The sequence below is a fragment of the Stegostoma tigrinum genome, chromosome 36 (assembly GCF_030684315.1).
Source record: "Stegostoma tigrinum isolate sSteTig4 chromosome 36, sSteTig4.hap1, whole genome shotgun sequence".
Taxonomy (NCBI): Eukaryota; Metazoa; Chordata; class Chondrichthyes; order Orectolobiformes; family Stegostomatidae; genus Stegostoma; species Stegostoma tigrinum.
Window position 1 is genome coordinate 5266514 of NC_081389.1, and position 17867 is coordinate 5284380.

At 43.1% G+C, this 17867-nt stretch overlaps 1 protein-coding gene across 5 annotated transcripts in view; it reads left to right on the plus strand.

Annotated features, from left to right (window-relative positions):
* The first annotated feature begins 852 nt into the window (after positions 1 to 852).
* The window catches only part of LOC125446721 (cytoplasmic polyadenylation element-binding protein 1-like), an 87337-nt gene continuing 70322 nt past the window's right edge, over positions 853 to 17867 (plus strand). For 2 of the 5 annotated variants that reach the window (XM_048520467.2, XM_048520469.2), the window contains exons 1-2: positions 974 to 1064; positions 4035 to 4215. In XM_048520467.2, the coding sequence (XP_048376424.1) occupies positions 1038 to 1064; positions 4035 to 4215 (208 nt within the window). In that variant the 5' untranslated portion in view covers positions 974 to 1037. Of the gene's footprint in view, positions 901 to 973; positions 1065 to 2291; positions 2336 to 2713; positions 2724 to 4034; positions 4216 to 17867 lie in introns of those variants that run through there. The other 3 variants (XM_048520468.1, XM_048520471.1, XM_048520472.1) reach the window with 3 other exon arrangements.

The following is a 17867-nucleotide window of genomic DNA, read 5'->3' on the forward strand; positions in this document are numbered from 1 at the left end:
CCCTCATCTCACCCCCTCATCCCTCCCCCCCCCACCCCCTCATCTCACCCCCTCATCCCTCCCCCCCTCCCTCCACACACACCCCCCTCATCCCTCCCCCCCTCCCTCCACACACACCCCCTCATCCCTCCCCCCCTCCCTCCACACACACCCCCTCATCCCTCCCCCCCCTCATCCCTCCCCCCCCTCCCCCCCCTCATCCCTCCCCCCCCCTCCCCCCCCCTCATCCCTCCCCCCCCCTCCCTCCCTCCACACACACCCCCTCATCCCTCCACACACACCCCCTCATCCCTCCCCCCCTCCCTCCACACACACCCCCTCATCCCTCCCCCCCCTCCCTCCACACACACACCCCTCATCCCTCCCCCCCCTCCCTCCACACACACCCCCTCATCCCTCCCCCCCCTCCACACACACCCCCTCATCCCTCCCCCTCCCCTCCCCTCCACACACCCCCTCATCCCTCCCCCTCCCCCTCCCCTCCCCTCCACACACCCCCTCATCGCCCCCCCCCCCCACACACACCCCCTCCCCCCCCCCCCCCCAGTGCCGGGGTTGTCTGGTGTAGCTCGGTGGGGGGGATGTGTTGGGGGATGGGGGCTGACAGTCTCAGGTGTTGTCAATGAACATCAAGGGCCCGCGGCCCAGAGACACCCACTGGCCCGGCCCGGCCCGGCCGCCCGACACTCCCATAAATACGGGAGGCCGGACATGCGTCCTTGTTGCAAAACGTCTTGATTTAACAGAAAATTATTTCACACACCCCCCTCTTCCTTTTATTTTTCCCCCCGTCCGTTGTGTTCGAGTTTGGTTTTTTTTACATTTGTGTGTGTTTTCGGTTGTTGTGTTGTGGTGTCGAGCTGCCTTATCCCGGAAGGTGACTCTATGGCTTTCTCATTGGTAAGGAGCCCATTCCGGAGGGAGCTGCCTCTGATAGGGTACCGAGGGTGGGGATAGACTGACTGACTGCGCTGGGGGCTACTTCAGAGAAATCCTGGGAAACGGGGGGACGGAAAACAAAATCCGATTAAACTGCCATGTTTTCTCCTCCCTACCGCTGCAGGGTAGTTACTGTGCATTTTGTATTATGTTCCTCTGCAACTTTTTGTATGGCTTATGTAATGTCGCATTTGCTTGCATCTTTGTTTAAAGAAATTATTGCTTTTATTGCTTCCTTCTCTGTTCGTGAGTTTGTTATTTAGCATGAAAGCTGTAGTCTAGGATTTTTTTCTGCATGAAACAAAGCTGGTGATTCTAAAATCACCCTTTAACGTTTTGATTTAAAAATCGCTTTTTAATGTTTCTATAAACTGGCCTGTTCGAGTGACCGCCGTAGCTTATCATCTTTTGTCACGCAGCGCCTTGTTTTTATTTCCCCAATCTCATTTAATGATTTTTTTCCTTTATGGTTGTGTGAAACAACTAAAGGACAGTTTGACCCATGCGTTTTATGTTTCTTTTAAAGTATTAAGCGAATTCGTGTTATTTTCAACATCAAAATTTGTTACACCTTCCTGCAAACCTCCCCCGTTATAAAACAAAAGGGGCTGGCGGGGTTTGAATCATGGCCTGTGCACTTTAAGTTTCTTTGCAATGCATCGGACCTAAATGCACCAGTGAAGGGTTATTGTTTTAACTCGGTATTTTGCTTAAATATCCGCAGGAAAAGAGAGGCGTGGTCGTTCATGATGAGGGGCTTAGAATTGCTTGTGTGCAACCCATCTTTTAATGCATGCAGCGAAAAGGAGACCCGCTTTTTTTTTTCTAGCACTATGACCGACAAAGGTTGCAGTCCTTTCAGGCGCTGCTTCATTCAGCTGCACGGTGCATCAGTCTGGCTTGACTTTGCCCGGGAATGCACGTGGAAGGGGCGGGGCGCGGGTCGGGGCGGCGCGAGCGGCCGCACATGTGCGTTTGTTTACCAGCCCAAAGCGGACCGGTCCAAATCCCTTGGAGTAGGAGGGGTAACAGCAAGGTGTGGGGGTGGGGAATGGAATGGGAGAACGCACTCTTCTTAACGACAAGAGTTTCATACGTCGCGGTATCGCTGTCTGATCTCTTTTTAAGACACTGCTTCGGACGGGCTCTTTTTCAAGCGACCGACGGCGTTGTGCCGACGTCTCTGCATCCGCATTCCCCCCCTTCTGCGGTGGCTGGAAGAGCCACCTGCGCGGCTGGGGGGCGTGATCCTGGCGGCGCCGCGTCCCGGTTGGCGGCATTGTTCTGATTGACGGTCGGAGCAGCGAATCGGGCGTTGGCGGGTATCGGAGCGGGTGGGGGAGCAGTGTAGTCCGGCGGGTTCGGTTCAGTCGGGATTTGGGCGGCGGACGCTGAAGTGGGTTATTGCTTGGAGGTGGTGTGATAGTGGGAGGGACCGTGTTAACGGCACAAGTGGGAGGGGGAAGAAAAGAAACAATAACAAAATAACTAAGTGACCTCGGATTGACGGTAACGGGGACGCATCAAAAACACGGTGGGGAGGGTATTAAGGGAAAGAGTTGGAATATTAAGGACTGGTTCGCAATTGCCCGGACAATGGAATATCAAAAGAGAAAGTTATTGAGGGATAACGGCCTGAAGTGGGGTCGGGAAGGTTTCGAGTCCCATCGCGTCGCGTTGAAGGCGGATGGTGGTGTCAGTGGGTGATGGGAATGAGTTGACCGCCCCTCCCCATTCTAGCCTCCGGCGCTAATGCGCACGCGTACCTCCTAGGATCTGTCGATGTACGCAAGCGCGTTGCTTTGCTCGATAAGTAGCTTGACTGCACTCTTGGCCCCGACCTCGGGTTTATTCCTACCTCGCCAACCATGCCTTGTCAGTCAAGGCAACCCACGTCTATTGCTCATTCCCATTTATCCCTTTAAATCTTTGACTTCGTAACTGCCCCACTAGCCCAGCCTTGCTGGTGGAGTTAGTGTAGCTGGTTCGGTTCCTTTTTCCCCTAAAGGATCTTGAGCCAGATAGGCTTTAGATCTATATGTTGGTCACTCTCAGGAGGCCCATTCCAGGTGGCTAGTGTTCATATTTTAACAGCTCATAACATTTAATGCTTCTTTCATTTAGTTCTTGCATCTATAAATGGAGAGATTCTCCAGAAATAACAAGGTGTAGAGTTGGATGAACACAGCAGGCCAGGTTGCATCAGAGGAGCAGGAAAGTTGATGTTTTGCGTCTGGACCCTTCAGAAACTTCAGCTTTACTGCTGCTTGGCCTGATGTGTTCATCCAGCTGCAAATGTTGTTATCTCTAAATGTAAGTTATCTTGTACACTCTTTCATACTGGCAAGACTGGCATTGTCCATCCCCAGTTGATGGTGAGCAATTTTTCTTGGATCTGTAGAGATTCATCTGGTGTCAGTCCATTCATAGTACAGTTGGGAGTTTTGAATTCCGATTCAGCAACAGTTAAAGGTACTGACGTTTCCAAGTCATGTTGAGGTATGTGTGCCCACACATGCTGGTGTTCCTGTGCATGTACTGCCCTTGCCCCCTTTTGAGGCTAAGTTCTTTAAGAAGACACTGCATAATTCATTCCCTTGCTCTAGTACTTGCATTCCACTGGTGCTTGTGTTAAAGGTTTGGATGGAACACCGGTGGGGGGGGGGGGGGGGGCGAATTGTCTCAATGCCTTCCCTCTCAATGTATTCATTTGCCAAGTATGTGCCATTTTCTGCAAGTTAGGTTCTGGTGTGTCCTTAAATGTGTTTTCTGACTTATCAAGCTAAATTTCAGTGTTCAGTCTGTTAGGTTTTCTATCTTTGGAGTCCTTTTTAGTCATTCTGGCATTGGCTTGATGGCTAACTTTGTAGGTCAGATTAATGTCAACAGAATGAGTTTAATTACCATTCTGCGTGGTAAACTTCAGACCTTTCTCTTTGCTGCCAGTCCCTGAGTGAATGGCAGTCGCAGACCACCACTGACAAAACTGCTGAGAAAGATGAAGACTAAACAGTCTGGGTGGAGTACCTGCTTTTGGGGCCGATCACTCGTGGAATTGAACTGGTTATCATGGAAGTTTGTTGTTTTTTTTCCAGAACGAGAGTGGCCGAGGTCAAGATTGCTGGGATGTGCCCAGTTCTACAGAAAGCCCAGCCTTGTCTACCTGCAGGAATGCTGACATCTTCCGTAGAATAAACGCTATGTTAGACAACTCTTTGGATTTCACGGGCGTCTGCACTACTCCCATCACCAAGGGCCAAAGGGAGAATGTGGGAGGTAATGGATTTGATAGGAGAAGTAATGGTAGAAATTCTTTTAACTTGTGGTTCAGAAGTTGGCAGGGTTCTGTCATAATTTGAGCACTTTTAAAATTGTAAATAAAATGTATTCTATCTTGGCCTTTATAACATACAACATTGCTAAAGTGCTCGTATGCTCACCCTCCCATAAGGAGTAGATGGCATGATTTGACACACAGCCTTGTAAACAGATATGAAAACAAGGATTTGGTAATCTGATCAGAGATTTGAATCCTTATGGAGAGGTTGGGGAAGAATTTCCAAGCTTGGAGCCAAAGTAACTGAGGGAACCAGTAATGGTCTTTCTTTTGGTTTAAATAAACGTGTAAAAGCCTGAACTGGAGAAGTTGAAATCCAAGGAATAGTCTGGAGGTGACTAGTTTCTGGGAGGGATGAGGCCATATAATTGCAATCAAGGGCAAAATCTTTAAGCTGCAATGTGTTAATGGCTATCAAAGTAATATTTTAATGAAAGAATTGCTTTTGTTGACAGTGATGGATGTTAAAAAATTTAGCCCATTTGACATTAATCCTCCAACTAGAATAATACCTATCTTTTATGAATGCTGTTAACACTTCACCACTGACTATATTTGAACATATGCTGTGAATTAAATTTTGTTCTTTTTGGTTTTGTAATATCTTGGTTTCTGCTGACACATTAACATTTTAGCTTTGTAACAGTCAGATGAACAACTATATTGCCTGTGAAGCAACAGATGGAATGTTGTCTACTTTTATTATGAAATGGAATAAATATTGAAGTGCTGATTAGACAAATCCTGTACAGTACATTGGGGAAAATTCTGACTCCAGAGAGCTTAGCTTCAATATTAGTGCCTCTCCATAAATCCCTATATACCTGGATTTTTAATAAATTATTGCTTGACCAGGCATACTGTTTACCCACCTTTTAAAGGGGACTTCCTCCTCAGGGTGTAATGTGTTCTAGTATTATAAAAATAAGTGTGGACAGAGGTCACTTGGCCCATTGACTCCTCACTGACCTCTGGAAACCACCTCTCATCCAGACCCATTTCCTTGTCCCAGTGTCTGTAATCCCACACTTCCCATGACTAATTCACCTAATGTTGAATGTTTAGACTATGGGAGGAGACTGGAGCACCCAGAGAAAACCTACATATTGAATACACAAGCCACTCCTCTGTAGGTAGAGCTGAACCCAGGCACCTGGTGCTGTGAGGCAGCAGTGCTAACCACTGAGACACTCTCCTGTCCCTAAATTTCTTTTGTTGAAGCTTCATTTTAAAATGAGTGATCTAGCAATTGACACAACTTCATCTAATTTTGTAAAATGAACATGGCAGTAATTGGCTGAAAGCTTAGTCTTCCAAAATTTAATTCAGGTTTTTTAAAACAAAAATTTCAACTAAGATCACAATAGTTCGCAGAACACTAGGCAATATCTCCTGTGTTGCATCTCATTTCTGCCTTCTACCTGGCTTCAAATACTCATTCCAGAAATAGGAGTGAAATATCACCTATGAATCATCTGGAAAGACCAGCACTGTAATTAGTGTATTAAGTCCCTGTCACTGAAATCTAATTTATGGTTATTTTAAATTTCTCTCCAAAGAGATAGAGGAATTTTAATTTGGGAAATGAAACTCAATGGAATGGATAGTGAATACAAATGTACCTCCATTTAACTGGGTATTTAAAGACAAAGACAACAAAACTGAAGGCTCCAGATCTGAATGTTCTGTTTCAAACATTACTGACTTGGTAAAAGTCAAAATTAGTACTAATTCCCAGAATGGATGCTGCAGAACATTGTGTGTTCCAGTAGCTTGTGTTGAGACTTGCTGGTGTGCTGCCATGGACTGGAAGAAAATGTTGACGTGGGAACATGTTATGTTGAACTATTTTTAGTGATCAACCAGTCTCTTTAGTCTTCCCCAAAGAACTCAAATGCCCCTTTTTCCAGTTCTTCTCAGCACCTTTTTATATCACTTATAAATCACAATCTGGTAGCTATATTAGCTGAATATTGGAGGGTATCAGCTGTTTTGGGAATAACAGGAAAGTAGGAAACACTGGAAGGCTGGTATTGGTATTGAAGGATGACCCTGGAATCCATTTTGTGGAATGGTAAAGGCAAGGAATCTCTTGGTGTAATGTATAGACCCACTTAAAGTAATCATGGCAGGTGGTGCATAAAGGAAGAAACTGTCCAAGGCACAAAGGAGGTTTATCTCTTAAGTTTGTTTGGTTTTGGAGGGGTGGGGGGTGGCAGTGGTGGCTTAGAATTTTTAGGATAGTTTTGGATTAGTGTGGTCTGCAGTTGACCCAGGAGAGCTGGCTATTAACAAACTTGATTGCACAATGAGATGGGATTAACAAATGATCAAGTGCCTAAAGGTAGTGGTGATCATAATTGCATTTTCCATTGAATTTAAGGGAGAGGGGAGTGGTACAAAACCTTAATTAGTGTTAAATTACTGCATGCAAACAGTTGGTTAAAATTAGGCTAGAGATGAGGTAGCAGATGCTTTGAGAATAATTCAGAACACATAGAAATTCATTTTGGGATATATACTCTCCTTCCCCCCTTTTCCTTCCTTGGAGAAGGAGGCAGGAGACATGAGAAATTATTGGAGTTGGCCTGACCTTTATTCTTAAAGGTCTGTACTATCTTTCTGAATGCATACAGGCTTCAGAAATCTGAAGCACAAAGGGATTTGGGAGTCCTAGTTTAGGATTGCAAATGTAGGTTCACTTTACACTTGTCTGTCTTGCTGCCATGTGAGCTGGATGACAATAAGGCACCAATCAAACTACATTCAGACGTTTGAGCCCATATGGAAGAAAGGATCTGCTGGCCTTGGAGGGCTACAAAGGACCACGAGAACTTCATGAAGGGCTTCTCATGAGGAGCTGAGGGGCCTGGGATCTAGTTTGAAACTTTAGAATCCTCAGAATCCAACTCCTAGGAGGTATTAGGAATGAGTGCACTTTGAGTGAAAGGATTCTAGCTAGAACAAATTAAGAGTTTTGTTAGCAACACACTGAATTTGTGGCAGTTAGCCTCCAAGCCCTCTGGAACAATGTCCTGGAGTTTTAAGGCTGGTTCTTGATTAGGAGTAGTAGTGAGATCAAGAGTTAAAAGAACCCAAGAGAATGGGACTGAAAAACATTCTCCACAATAGAATGATGGAGCAGACTTGATAGACTGGTCTAATTCTGCTCCTATTATCTTGTAATTAGAACTGCTAAGGTCAGTATTCATCTCCAAATTAAAGTCAAAGGTTGGTATAAAAATGTGGCAGATTGGAAAAATGGACTGCATGTGGAAAAATCTCAGATAAAGAGGAATAAGACCTATCCAGAAACGAAAAATGATCAGTCCTGTTTCTTTCTATTTGTTTAAAGAAAATGCACACTAAAATTCCCCTGCTACTCTTTATAAATAGCATTGAATGAGAGCATGGCTATTTCACACCAGTCTTCCATGTGCTAATGTTTTTGGAAGCAGCTGCAAATTTAGAGGGTAAAACAGGCCTTAGAACCTATACTATGAGAGAAGCAGTACTGAATAAATCTCTGGAGCTTCACTCTCATGTCCAAGTCCTGAAACTGTGTCTTGGTCTTTTGCTGTAAAAGTGATGGTGAGATTGATACATAGGCTTCAATTTTCCAAGCATCTTTTTTATGGCACTGTGTAGAAAATGGTGAGTACGACTTGTTCATCCAAAATGGAAGGGAGACAAAATGGGATGTTAGGCCAGCGAACTCCAGATTTTTTTGTAGGAACAGATGTAAGAAGCTATTATTCAAAAAGTGATAGCAGGCACTTTAGCTATTAAAAACACATCCAATCTGGCAGAGTAGCATGTTTTTGTGAAAGGGGAAAACTATCTTTCTTTGTCCAGTCTTTAGTTCTGTCAAGAGATAATGTGCTGTAGAGAAGTTGAAATTGAATGTACTGAGGTTCACACAAGGCACTTAGTGCTGCAAAATGTATGTAGAAAATAAGAGCTTATAGTGGGTGTAGGTTGGGGGTAGGTGTTTACCACTGGCCTAGATTGAAATAAATGGTGTTTGACTTGGTCAGATGAAGTGCCTGGTGTGCAATAAAGATCAGTGCTGAGACCTCAACTGTTAGAATTTAATGGCCTGGATACAGGGTGTGGTTGGCAAACTAGCTGACTGAGGTAGTAAGCTCCTTGTGTTCTCTTAACAACATTCCCAAGTGTTAGATCATGGCTAAAAATCTGGAAAATGGAGTAAATGTTTAGAAATTTCCAGAAATGGATCCGGATGAATGAAGGAGCATCTCTAATGTGAGATTGCAGAGGCCTGACATGCAGTAGGCTGAGGGTGTACTGGTGCCTGAATTATGACCTAATATGCAAGTACATCAAGTAACTGGGAGACTAATAGAATGTCTTCACTTGGAAGAATTTAGTGTAAGACTAGTGGTAATGCTTGAGTTTCTCAGTTGGACAGCATGTGGAATAGTGATGCTGTATTAGTCAGGTTTTTGTTCCAAAGCACACTTGCATCCATCCTTAAATGACTTGAGCTGTGCAGCTGCTTTAGTCTGATTATGCAGACTCACTAACTTTATCTCTCCTGGAAGCTGTTACCCTGTAATATTACAACCCTTGCTGATTCTTGGTGGGGTTTGGAGCTAGTTGCTAAGTCGAAAAACAATCTTTGGACTGTGAGCAGTGTCTTCCCTTAGACAAGGGACAAAAACAGGTTTGTTAGAAGCCAGGCCTGGAAGTGCGCGTCATGAACATGTGTATGGTTTTTGACCCAGGAACATGTTGGCCTTGCTCAGCCGACACTATGCAATCTGCAAATCCCAGTGCCTGAATCGTCGGGGTCTGGTAGGAACCAATGCGGTCCCCTGCTGAGGGACAGCAAAGGCTCTAAGTTCACTCACTGATTTGGAAAATATAGCCTTTTCTAGCTTCCTACAGCTGTCTGTGTTGCAACAGCAAAGACCCTCTATTTAGTGGCAGTGAAAATCAGAATGTAGCTTTTGGAGGCAGCTCCAAGAGAATTGTCTAGAGCCTAACTCAGGATGGAAAGTTTATCTTGAGAAATGGTGACGCTGATGAAGTTTGTCTCCACTGGGACTGAGTAGGGGGAAACTTGATTGAAACATCTGAAATCCTGAAGGACCTTGACAGGATGGATGAGTGTCAATTTTGGGTAAATCTAGATGTCAGGGCTCCTTTCAAAAGGGAGGATAGTGTTTGCTTGGCATTGAGAACTATCTTTTTAAAATGCTAGAAGCAGAGAGTATTGACTTTTCTTGTAAGCAAGGAGTTGAAGTAGTCAGGGATTGGTGTGAGCATAGTTGAGGCTAGTCAGACCAACCATTATTTCATTGAAGTCTCAGCTAAATGATCTACTTCTCTCAATTAAATTCATAACTGAGGAATGTGAGGCATTTAACTGTTGGCTGTTAAAATGTGCAGTGTAACAAGTTTCAGCAATCAGTCCTGGGTTTAGCAATAATTGAACAGACAAGTTTAGGTTCTTGTGTGAAGATAGCATTGTAACCACTGGCTCAGAGGCCCTGATTCAAGTTACATCCACTTCAGGCTAGCTGAATTTTCTTGGACAGTTAATTGTCCAGTCTCAAGTTAGTGTTATGCTGTGTGGCAATCAGTCTGTGATTTCTTTTTGTAGTGCTCCCTGAATGTGTTGGGGGAGGGTGGGTGAAATATTGTAAACTTGGTGCTGAGGTGACCACTCCATGGTAGCTCTGGGTTTCCACAGACTGAAGGTTTTTAGCTTTTGCGTTCACATTTGGGACAGTGACTTGCACTTAACTTGTGCCTTTAAAATGATAAGGTCCAGTCAAAATTTTGTACAGTACAGAAACAGACCAGTTGACATATTGAAAATCTTGCTGATGATGCTTAGTATCAGCTTTTGCCACTTCAATTTTTCCATAAACTAGAAAACCAGTCATGCAGTTACCTTGCTTTTGGTTAAATGCAACTGATCTATTGCTTTTATCTTTCACTGCATTTTTTTTACTGGAGCAAAGGTTGCTTGATTTAATTGTACGGCAATTCAAAAATGGACTGTAGCTCTTAATTTTGCACTTGATCCTTCGTAACATGCATTCAGCCTTCTCAACAGACCTGAGGACTTATACGTGTCAGTACTAGCGTAGTGCATTAGTACCTTGAGTTTACTTAGTGCTAAAATGAGTTTGATTTGAAACAGCTAATTCTGTTGCACCTTGGTGTTTTTTCTGCTTTGAAGAATCTTGGCTTTTGAAGTCTCTGGCATTTGTTACCAATAACTGTTTCCATGCTACCTGCATTGTGCACCCTCTTTGGTGCTATTTGCTGTACTGGATAATTGCTATTGAGTTTTGATATTCAGACAGCTCTAATTAGCTTGAGGTAGAGTAACCTTACTTAAACTTCTAAATCTATGACAATCTCAAGACCCAGTGTAGGTCTTGGAGTGAAGCACCTGAAATGCCACTTGCTACTACTACTAAAGAACCTTTGTCTGAAGGTTTTCGGTTATGGACTTAAATGAACTTTGCAACAATCTTAAGAATATTATACTTTTAAAGCATCACACAAACAGCTGTTTGATCAATCATATTTGAATGGTTGTAGATGAGACACAGGATTGTGTACTGATGTCACTGGGTGATAACAAGGTGGTGTATGAACTAGTGACTAGCTGACTTTTAAACATGTCGCAATCTACGGTTTTCTGTAACTGAACAGGTTTTGGGGCTAGGAACAAAATGGAGTGAGGTGATTTTGATCTTTGTAGTCAAAACCCTTCACAACTGAAGGGGAGAGGAATCCTTTTTTCAGTTGGGTTGACTTTAAGTGAAGTTTGGTCTACTGTCATGTGTCTGCAAATCACTAAGCAGTCAAAAGTGGCTTGACCAGAACAAGAATCACCTTAGGAACAGCTAAACTTCCTCCAACTTTCACCATAACTAATTTGCCCCTATTGCCTGCCTATAAGAGGGTATGATTACAACTGTGTACTTGCAGCCAGTCTAGTTTAGTTTTTCTTTCAACACAGAAACCAGGATAGGGTTTTGCTTATCAGCCCTTGACTAAAGGCAAACTTGAGCATGTGCATATTAAAAGCAAGCAGTCTTGCACTTCTGATTTTTTGGTTTCTTTTTGAGTCAAGAGAACCCTGATTAGGCAGGTTTTCTAAATGCCCTATATTTGCCCATCTACTTGCAGTTAATTCAAAGGTGGTTCTGTACATTGGTAGCATTTTGGACATGATTCAATGTAATTGCTTCCCCAATAATGTAGTAACAATCTGAATATGCCCATTTTTGATCGTTAACTCTTTCTGGCTGATTGTTCAAAGACTTTGATATGAATGTGGCAGACTGCTGCTCATTCAAACCATGCCAGCCAAAGGGGCAATCCTAGTAGTAGGAGAGAAACTGCATAGGAAGAACTTTTTTTTTGTTCTGAACCAAGCTGAATTCTCCAGTACTGGAGTTGGCAATCAAAAATAATGCTGGAGAAACTTAGATCTGCTAATATCTAGAGAAATGGTTTGCGGTTTAAGTTTTGTAGCTCCAGTATGTGGCTGAATTTGGAGATGTGCTCATGAGCTGATGGATTTGGTTACAAACATGTCTTCACCTTGCTAGGTAACATTTGTCAGTATACCTTTTTTTGAAGCATCTGTGTTCTGTCCTGCTTGTTTGCTTAATTATATGCTTCCAATGTGATGTTTGGTACCATTTGCTTCTCAGTGGTTTGTACACAGGGTCTAATTCAGTATTAGAGTTTTGGAGTTACAGGCTTTGAGGAATTCACAAGCCAAACAGGCAGAGCAATTATGGCTGTGTTGTCACAATTGAATTACTGTGTAGTTGAGAATTGGTAGTGACTCTTGGTGGCTAGTTTGTGGTCATGTATCTGTATTAGCTTCTAGTTTGGACTATGTAGTGTTTCTCTCTTGGTCTTTGCTTATAACTTATACACCAGTTTTGCTGGTTTTGAGTATGGGATCCTTTGTCCACAGCTGTAGAGTGGTTGATGGTGTGGGCCACCCTGATAATTAGGGGCCTGAGTAGTCTTAGGGTCATCTCTGAAGTGTGTCTGTGTGGGGCCAACTATCCAGGTTGTATGGTGAGGTGTGCTGTCCATGCACACCACTGCATTTACTGTTTCTGCAATCAGTCCTGATATTAGGATCCCATGTCTTTTTTTAATGCTGTTGGTGACATGGGTGGAGGCACGCATCTAGTAGTTCCATGGTGTCTGTATGATATTATTGGTGTCCTGGGGTGTCTGCCTACTTGTTTGATCCAGTAGTGTGGCAGTTATCCTTTTTTTGTGTAGGTTGAGGTTACATCAAAGGATATCTTCTCATCCAAGGACACCAGGACAGTGGAGTAGTGAACATTCTGCTGTAAGGTTATAAAGGATATGACTAATCCTCGACAGATCCCAATACAGGCAAAAGATCATGCACTACTTGCAGATACCAACACATGGTGATATACCAGTTAGGCACACAAACTTGCTGAGAAAGCTCAGCAGGTCTGGCAGCATCTGAAGGGAAAAAGTTAAATGTTTGTGACCCTTCCTCAGAACTGATTTTGATTACCCTGAAGAAATTGCACAACTGGTATAAGCAAGACATTACCAAAAGAGAGAAGCCAGAGGGATCCAATACACCCTGCTTATATGGACTCCAAGGCCCCCCTTGAATGCGTAATGCTGTCTGGCCTGCTGTGTTCTTCCAGCTTGCTTTGTGTTGCTATAGTGAAAAGATAAGTTTTTGGACTAGATTCTGCCCTCCTTAAGATTAATTTGGCTTTTCCAGGCTGAATACCACCTTGGCACCAAATTAGCTTGTTACCTTATTCAGGGATCAGCCTTGATCCCATCTCACTTCTGGTAAAGTTAACACTTAAAGCTGTGCAGGCTATGCAATGTTCAAAAGTGCTGGCAAATTTTCTTTGCAAAGCTTGCACCTTTTATGCTTGGGTTGAATTGGATTGTTTGTCTAATGACTCGGCGTATTGTGTAAATGGCATCTGCACTTTTTTATGCATTGAATGGCCTAACTACTATCCTCCAAGACAAAAAGGTACAAACTCTTGGATTGCTTAGGGCTGGGAGACAATGGTCTAAAGGCATTACTGCTAGATTTCTATTAATCTAGAGACCTAGGTGAGATTCTAGGCAACTGGATTTGAATCTTGCCATGGTCTAGAAATAAAGGGCTAATGGTTCTAACTAAATTGACAGTTGATCTAATCTAGATCAGGAATATGAGCTACAGAAAACTGCCATCTTCCTCATCAGGCTTACATATTGTTCCAGACACAATATTGACTCCTGGTAATTGGGGATGGGCAATAAATGTTAGCACAGCTAGTGAGTCATATCTGACAAATGAGTATTTCTTACTATTGAGTTAATATCTCCTGCATAATCAACTCCTAGTCCTAGATTTATCTGGGTGTATGATAAACTGGCATGTGTATCCTGCCCAGAAGCTAGAATAAACTTGTCCTGAGTATTTTAGGGTGGCTGAATGCATTCAGCCAATGTATTACACAACAAGATTAAACAGATTTTTGGTTAGATGAATATTAACTGAGGCCCTCTCTCTGCAATTAAAACTAAATTGCAAAGGGCCCATGAGACTCGCTGCCAAAACTTGTCTGATCCAGCAGTATTGCCTTAGTTGGTATAGATGTTTATTTGCCTGAAGGGTGACATAAAGCCACCATCCTTGGACTTTAACAGCTGAGGGAACGACCACTCAGTCAAGTTCACCCATACTGGAGCATTCTTTTGTATCTCATTTGACATCTTCAGTTCTTCAAGTAAGTGAAGTAAACAGTTCCTGGATTGTTAGTTCCTGTAAGTGGACCTATTATGGCATGTACATAGCAAAACCTAAGATGTCTCTCTCTTTTTAATCCAAAGAATAATCTGACATTTATCCTTATCTAAAACTAAAATCTTTGCCACCTTCAGGTGTAGACCCATGGGACTGAGAAGCTGTCCAGGATGGAGCTAAAACAATAGATTTGTGAAGCATATGGGAAAGTAGCCTAAAAATCCTAGTAGAAATGATCTCATCGCAAATCTTAGTGTTAAGTGAGGTGTCATTCATAATGAAAAGGCATCATAAAACTTGCAGACTTGCTGATAAGTTGCAGGTATGTGACTGCTTGGTAGACCCACTGACATCTGGAGATTCTTAATGAAAAGGCTACAACTTGAAACATCAGAACCTTTTTACCACTTAACATATTGGCGGGAAGACCTTTTTAGTTATTAGCTTTCTTTTGTGTCTAGTGGACTTCTGTTCTGAATCCTAGGTGGCTCAATTAGCCTGTGTAAAATTAACTAACTTGCCTTGGGCTGGGCCCCAGCAAGAACTGTTACATAGATATGGGAACTGTAATGCTGGAGATTCCAGGTCTGGGCCTGAAACTTCAACTTTTGTGCTCTTAAGATGCTGCTTTGCCTGTTGTGTTCATCCAGCCACAGTCACAGCACTTCTGTTATGGAATGTAGGTAACAGACCCTGCATACCTCATTCAAGGTTTTAATCCTGAAGGCTTATTTTCTAATGTGCTTGCATTATAGAGACTGGTCACCTCCCCTTTCACGGGTAAGTGCTAAAGGGAGTGCGTTTGACTTAGTTGGTCAAAACCAATCAAGGTTGCTGCCTGCTTGCAGCACTAGCTTGGTGGTCAGCATTGCTGCCTCTGCCACAGAACTGGGTTTGATTTCTGTCCTCAGGTGACCTGTGTGCACATGTCACACAAACATTCTCCCTGTGTGGGTTTCCTCCCACAGTCCAGAGATGTGCAGGTTAGATGGATTGCTGTGCTGAATTGCTGCCTAGTGTCTGAAGATGTGCAGGCTGCGTGGATTAGATATGGGACATGTGTTACAGGGATTAGTATGGTGGTTGGGACTAGGTCAAATACGCTTCAGAACACTGGTATTAACTTAGGCTATTGGATGCTCAGTGTACTTCCTTCAAATCAAAGGATTCTAAAGTTGTAGGTAGCCAAGGATACCAGTAAGTCGTCAGACTGCCAGTTTGAGCAGCTGGAATGCAGTCCAATTCACTCTTCTTCGTAGAGAAGTCACCCTGAAGCTGAAGTATGGCTTTTGCGAGGAGGTGAACTTTTGCAGTAGCACTCAGCGGGTATAGAAGTGTTGAAGCCATGGGTAGACCAGTCATGAGCTTGAATGACAGCTTGGGGAGCATCAGCCATGGCTAAATTTTGGATCCCAATACCAAAATCACTGCAGTTACACATTCCCTGACTATGGACCAGCTTGTAACTTAAGTTTGTTATCTAGGTCCACAGCTGAACTTTGTCTCAGAATTTAAGTACCTTAGCCAACATTTGCTGCATATGTTGGCACTGGATCACATGTCTGCCAGCTTACACATGTTAGCAACAGATTGCCCTTGTGCTGTCTCAGTACTAAGCAATTTGGATGCTAGATATTTTAATGAATATGTAACTACCACCATTGTGATGCCTCTGACTGAAACAACTTGAGCAATGTGAGTTAGACCAATAGTGCTTTCCAGTCTGCAATATTCCAACTTCTTTAATGGGGCATAAGAGTAAGAGAAAAGGGGTTATTCCTACCTAAAGCTGTCTCAGCTAGAATACTGAGCACTGTTTTTTGGGTGCCATTCTACAGTAAGGATATGAATGCACTGGAGAATGCAGAAGCTCCCAAAAATGACTTTAAGTCCTGAGGTGCAGTAGAAGGCTAAGGGGAGATTTGATGCAAGTTTGTAAAATACTCCTGGGTAGATGGTGAGAACGTGCTCTGAATAATGCACAGACAGCAAATGCAAGCAGCATGTAGCTAAGATTGCAGTTGCTACTGATGCTGGGGAATCTGAGAAGATGTAGAGCTGGATGAACACAGCAGGCCAAGCTGCATCGGGAAGCAGGAAAGCTGATGTTTCAGGTCTGGACCCTTCAGAAGAGCTTTCCTGCTCCCCTGATGCTGCTTAGCTTGCTGTGTTCATCCAGCTCTACACCTTGTTATCATAGCATGTAGTTGAGGACTGTTTGCACTAGGAGGTTTGAGGACACATGGAGCTTTAGACTATTTCTTTGAATTTTTGTGCAGAGTTATTTTTGGGATAGGGAAATGTGGAAGGCCTAAAATGGTCTGGACCAGTACCACAAGGTGGGTCAAATGATCTTCTGCAGTGGTTATTCAGAATTTCTTTGTAATAGACACCAGTGTGGTGACCCCTCTTGTTAAAATGCAGACCATTGCCTTTGTCACATGAGATTTAATGTGCTATCAAATCAACAGGAAGTAAATGGTGGATGTTGGAGCTCAAGTTGCATCTTTTTATACTAGGTTTTTCTGTTCAAACACCTTTTTTGTAACAAATTTTGCTGGAAAAGCTCAGCAGGATTGGCAGCATCTAGAGGAGAAAACAGTTAATGTTTCGGATCTGGTGACCCTTTGAACTTTATTGTGGATTAACTGCTTATTGTAAACAATGGAATCTGTGTGCCTTTATTCTCTTGTACTAGCATTTTGAGCTTCTAATATCTAACCAGATCATACGGCAAGCCCAAATTTAACAACTTTCCATGAACTAAAAGGGCTGTATTTATTCCTTGCATGGCTTTGGAATTTAGATTTCAAAGCAGGTGTTGTGCTAAAATGTCTTTACCCATAATCCACATTTGTTCTAGAACAATGCAAGCAAACACTTGCTGAAGGAGCTTGTTGCAGGCTTGTAACTGGAAATATGTTTTGCTATTAGGTTCATGAGTACAGTAACTTGATCAGTTTAGCAATTAAGCACTCAATCCTAAGATTTTAAGTCCAGTCTTCAAGAAATGAGTCACTTAACTTTGGTTTGAAACTTGCTCCTAATTGGGAGCATTGGTTGGATATCTTAAGGTTATCAGTGACCAATGTTTTGGCTCTGGATAAATGGCTGGAAAAAGTCAGCCTGACAGCATCAATGGTGAGAAAGTGGTTAACTTTTTTGGTCCATTGGTTCCTCAGAGCTGCTAGCTTGAAAAAGTTTGGAATAGTTAGTTTGAGAAGATTTGTAGCTCAGGTTGAGTTTCTGGATGTGAGTTTGCTTGCTGAGCTGGAAGGTTAGATTTCAAATGTTTGAAAACTAACCTTCCAGCTCAGTGAGCAAACTCACATCCAGAAAGTTTGGAATTTATGCAGAAATTGGTGAGGGGAGAACTAAACAATAGTGGAGCTAGAAGGTAAAAGTTTGGGCAGACGAGTGGTTGAAGGTTAGTGTGGAAGAATGATTCCTTGCTAACAAGCCCTGTTGGTGGCTGAGTCCAGGAGGTTGCAAAGTTCAAGTAGAGAGGTGTTCTGTTACAGGTTGTGCTGAATTCTTGACTACTGCAAGCCTGAGACAGATGTTCAATGTGGCGAACACAAACACCTGAGATGGCAGACAAATGAAGTCTGATTCTGTGTGTGGTAAACAGATATTTGACAAAGTACTCACCTAGTCTGTCCTTCAGTGTGATATGGGATCTGATTTGTCCAATATTAACATCAGTTTAACAGTAAGCCAAAGTAAATGAATTCAACTGTTAAACAGTTGACTCCAGTTGAAATTTGAAACAGGTTA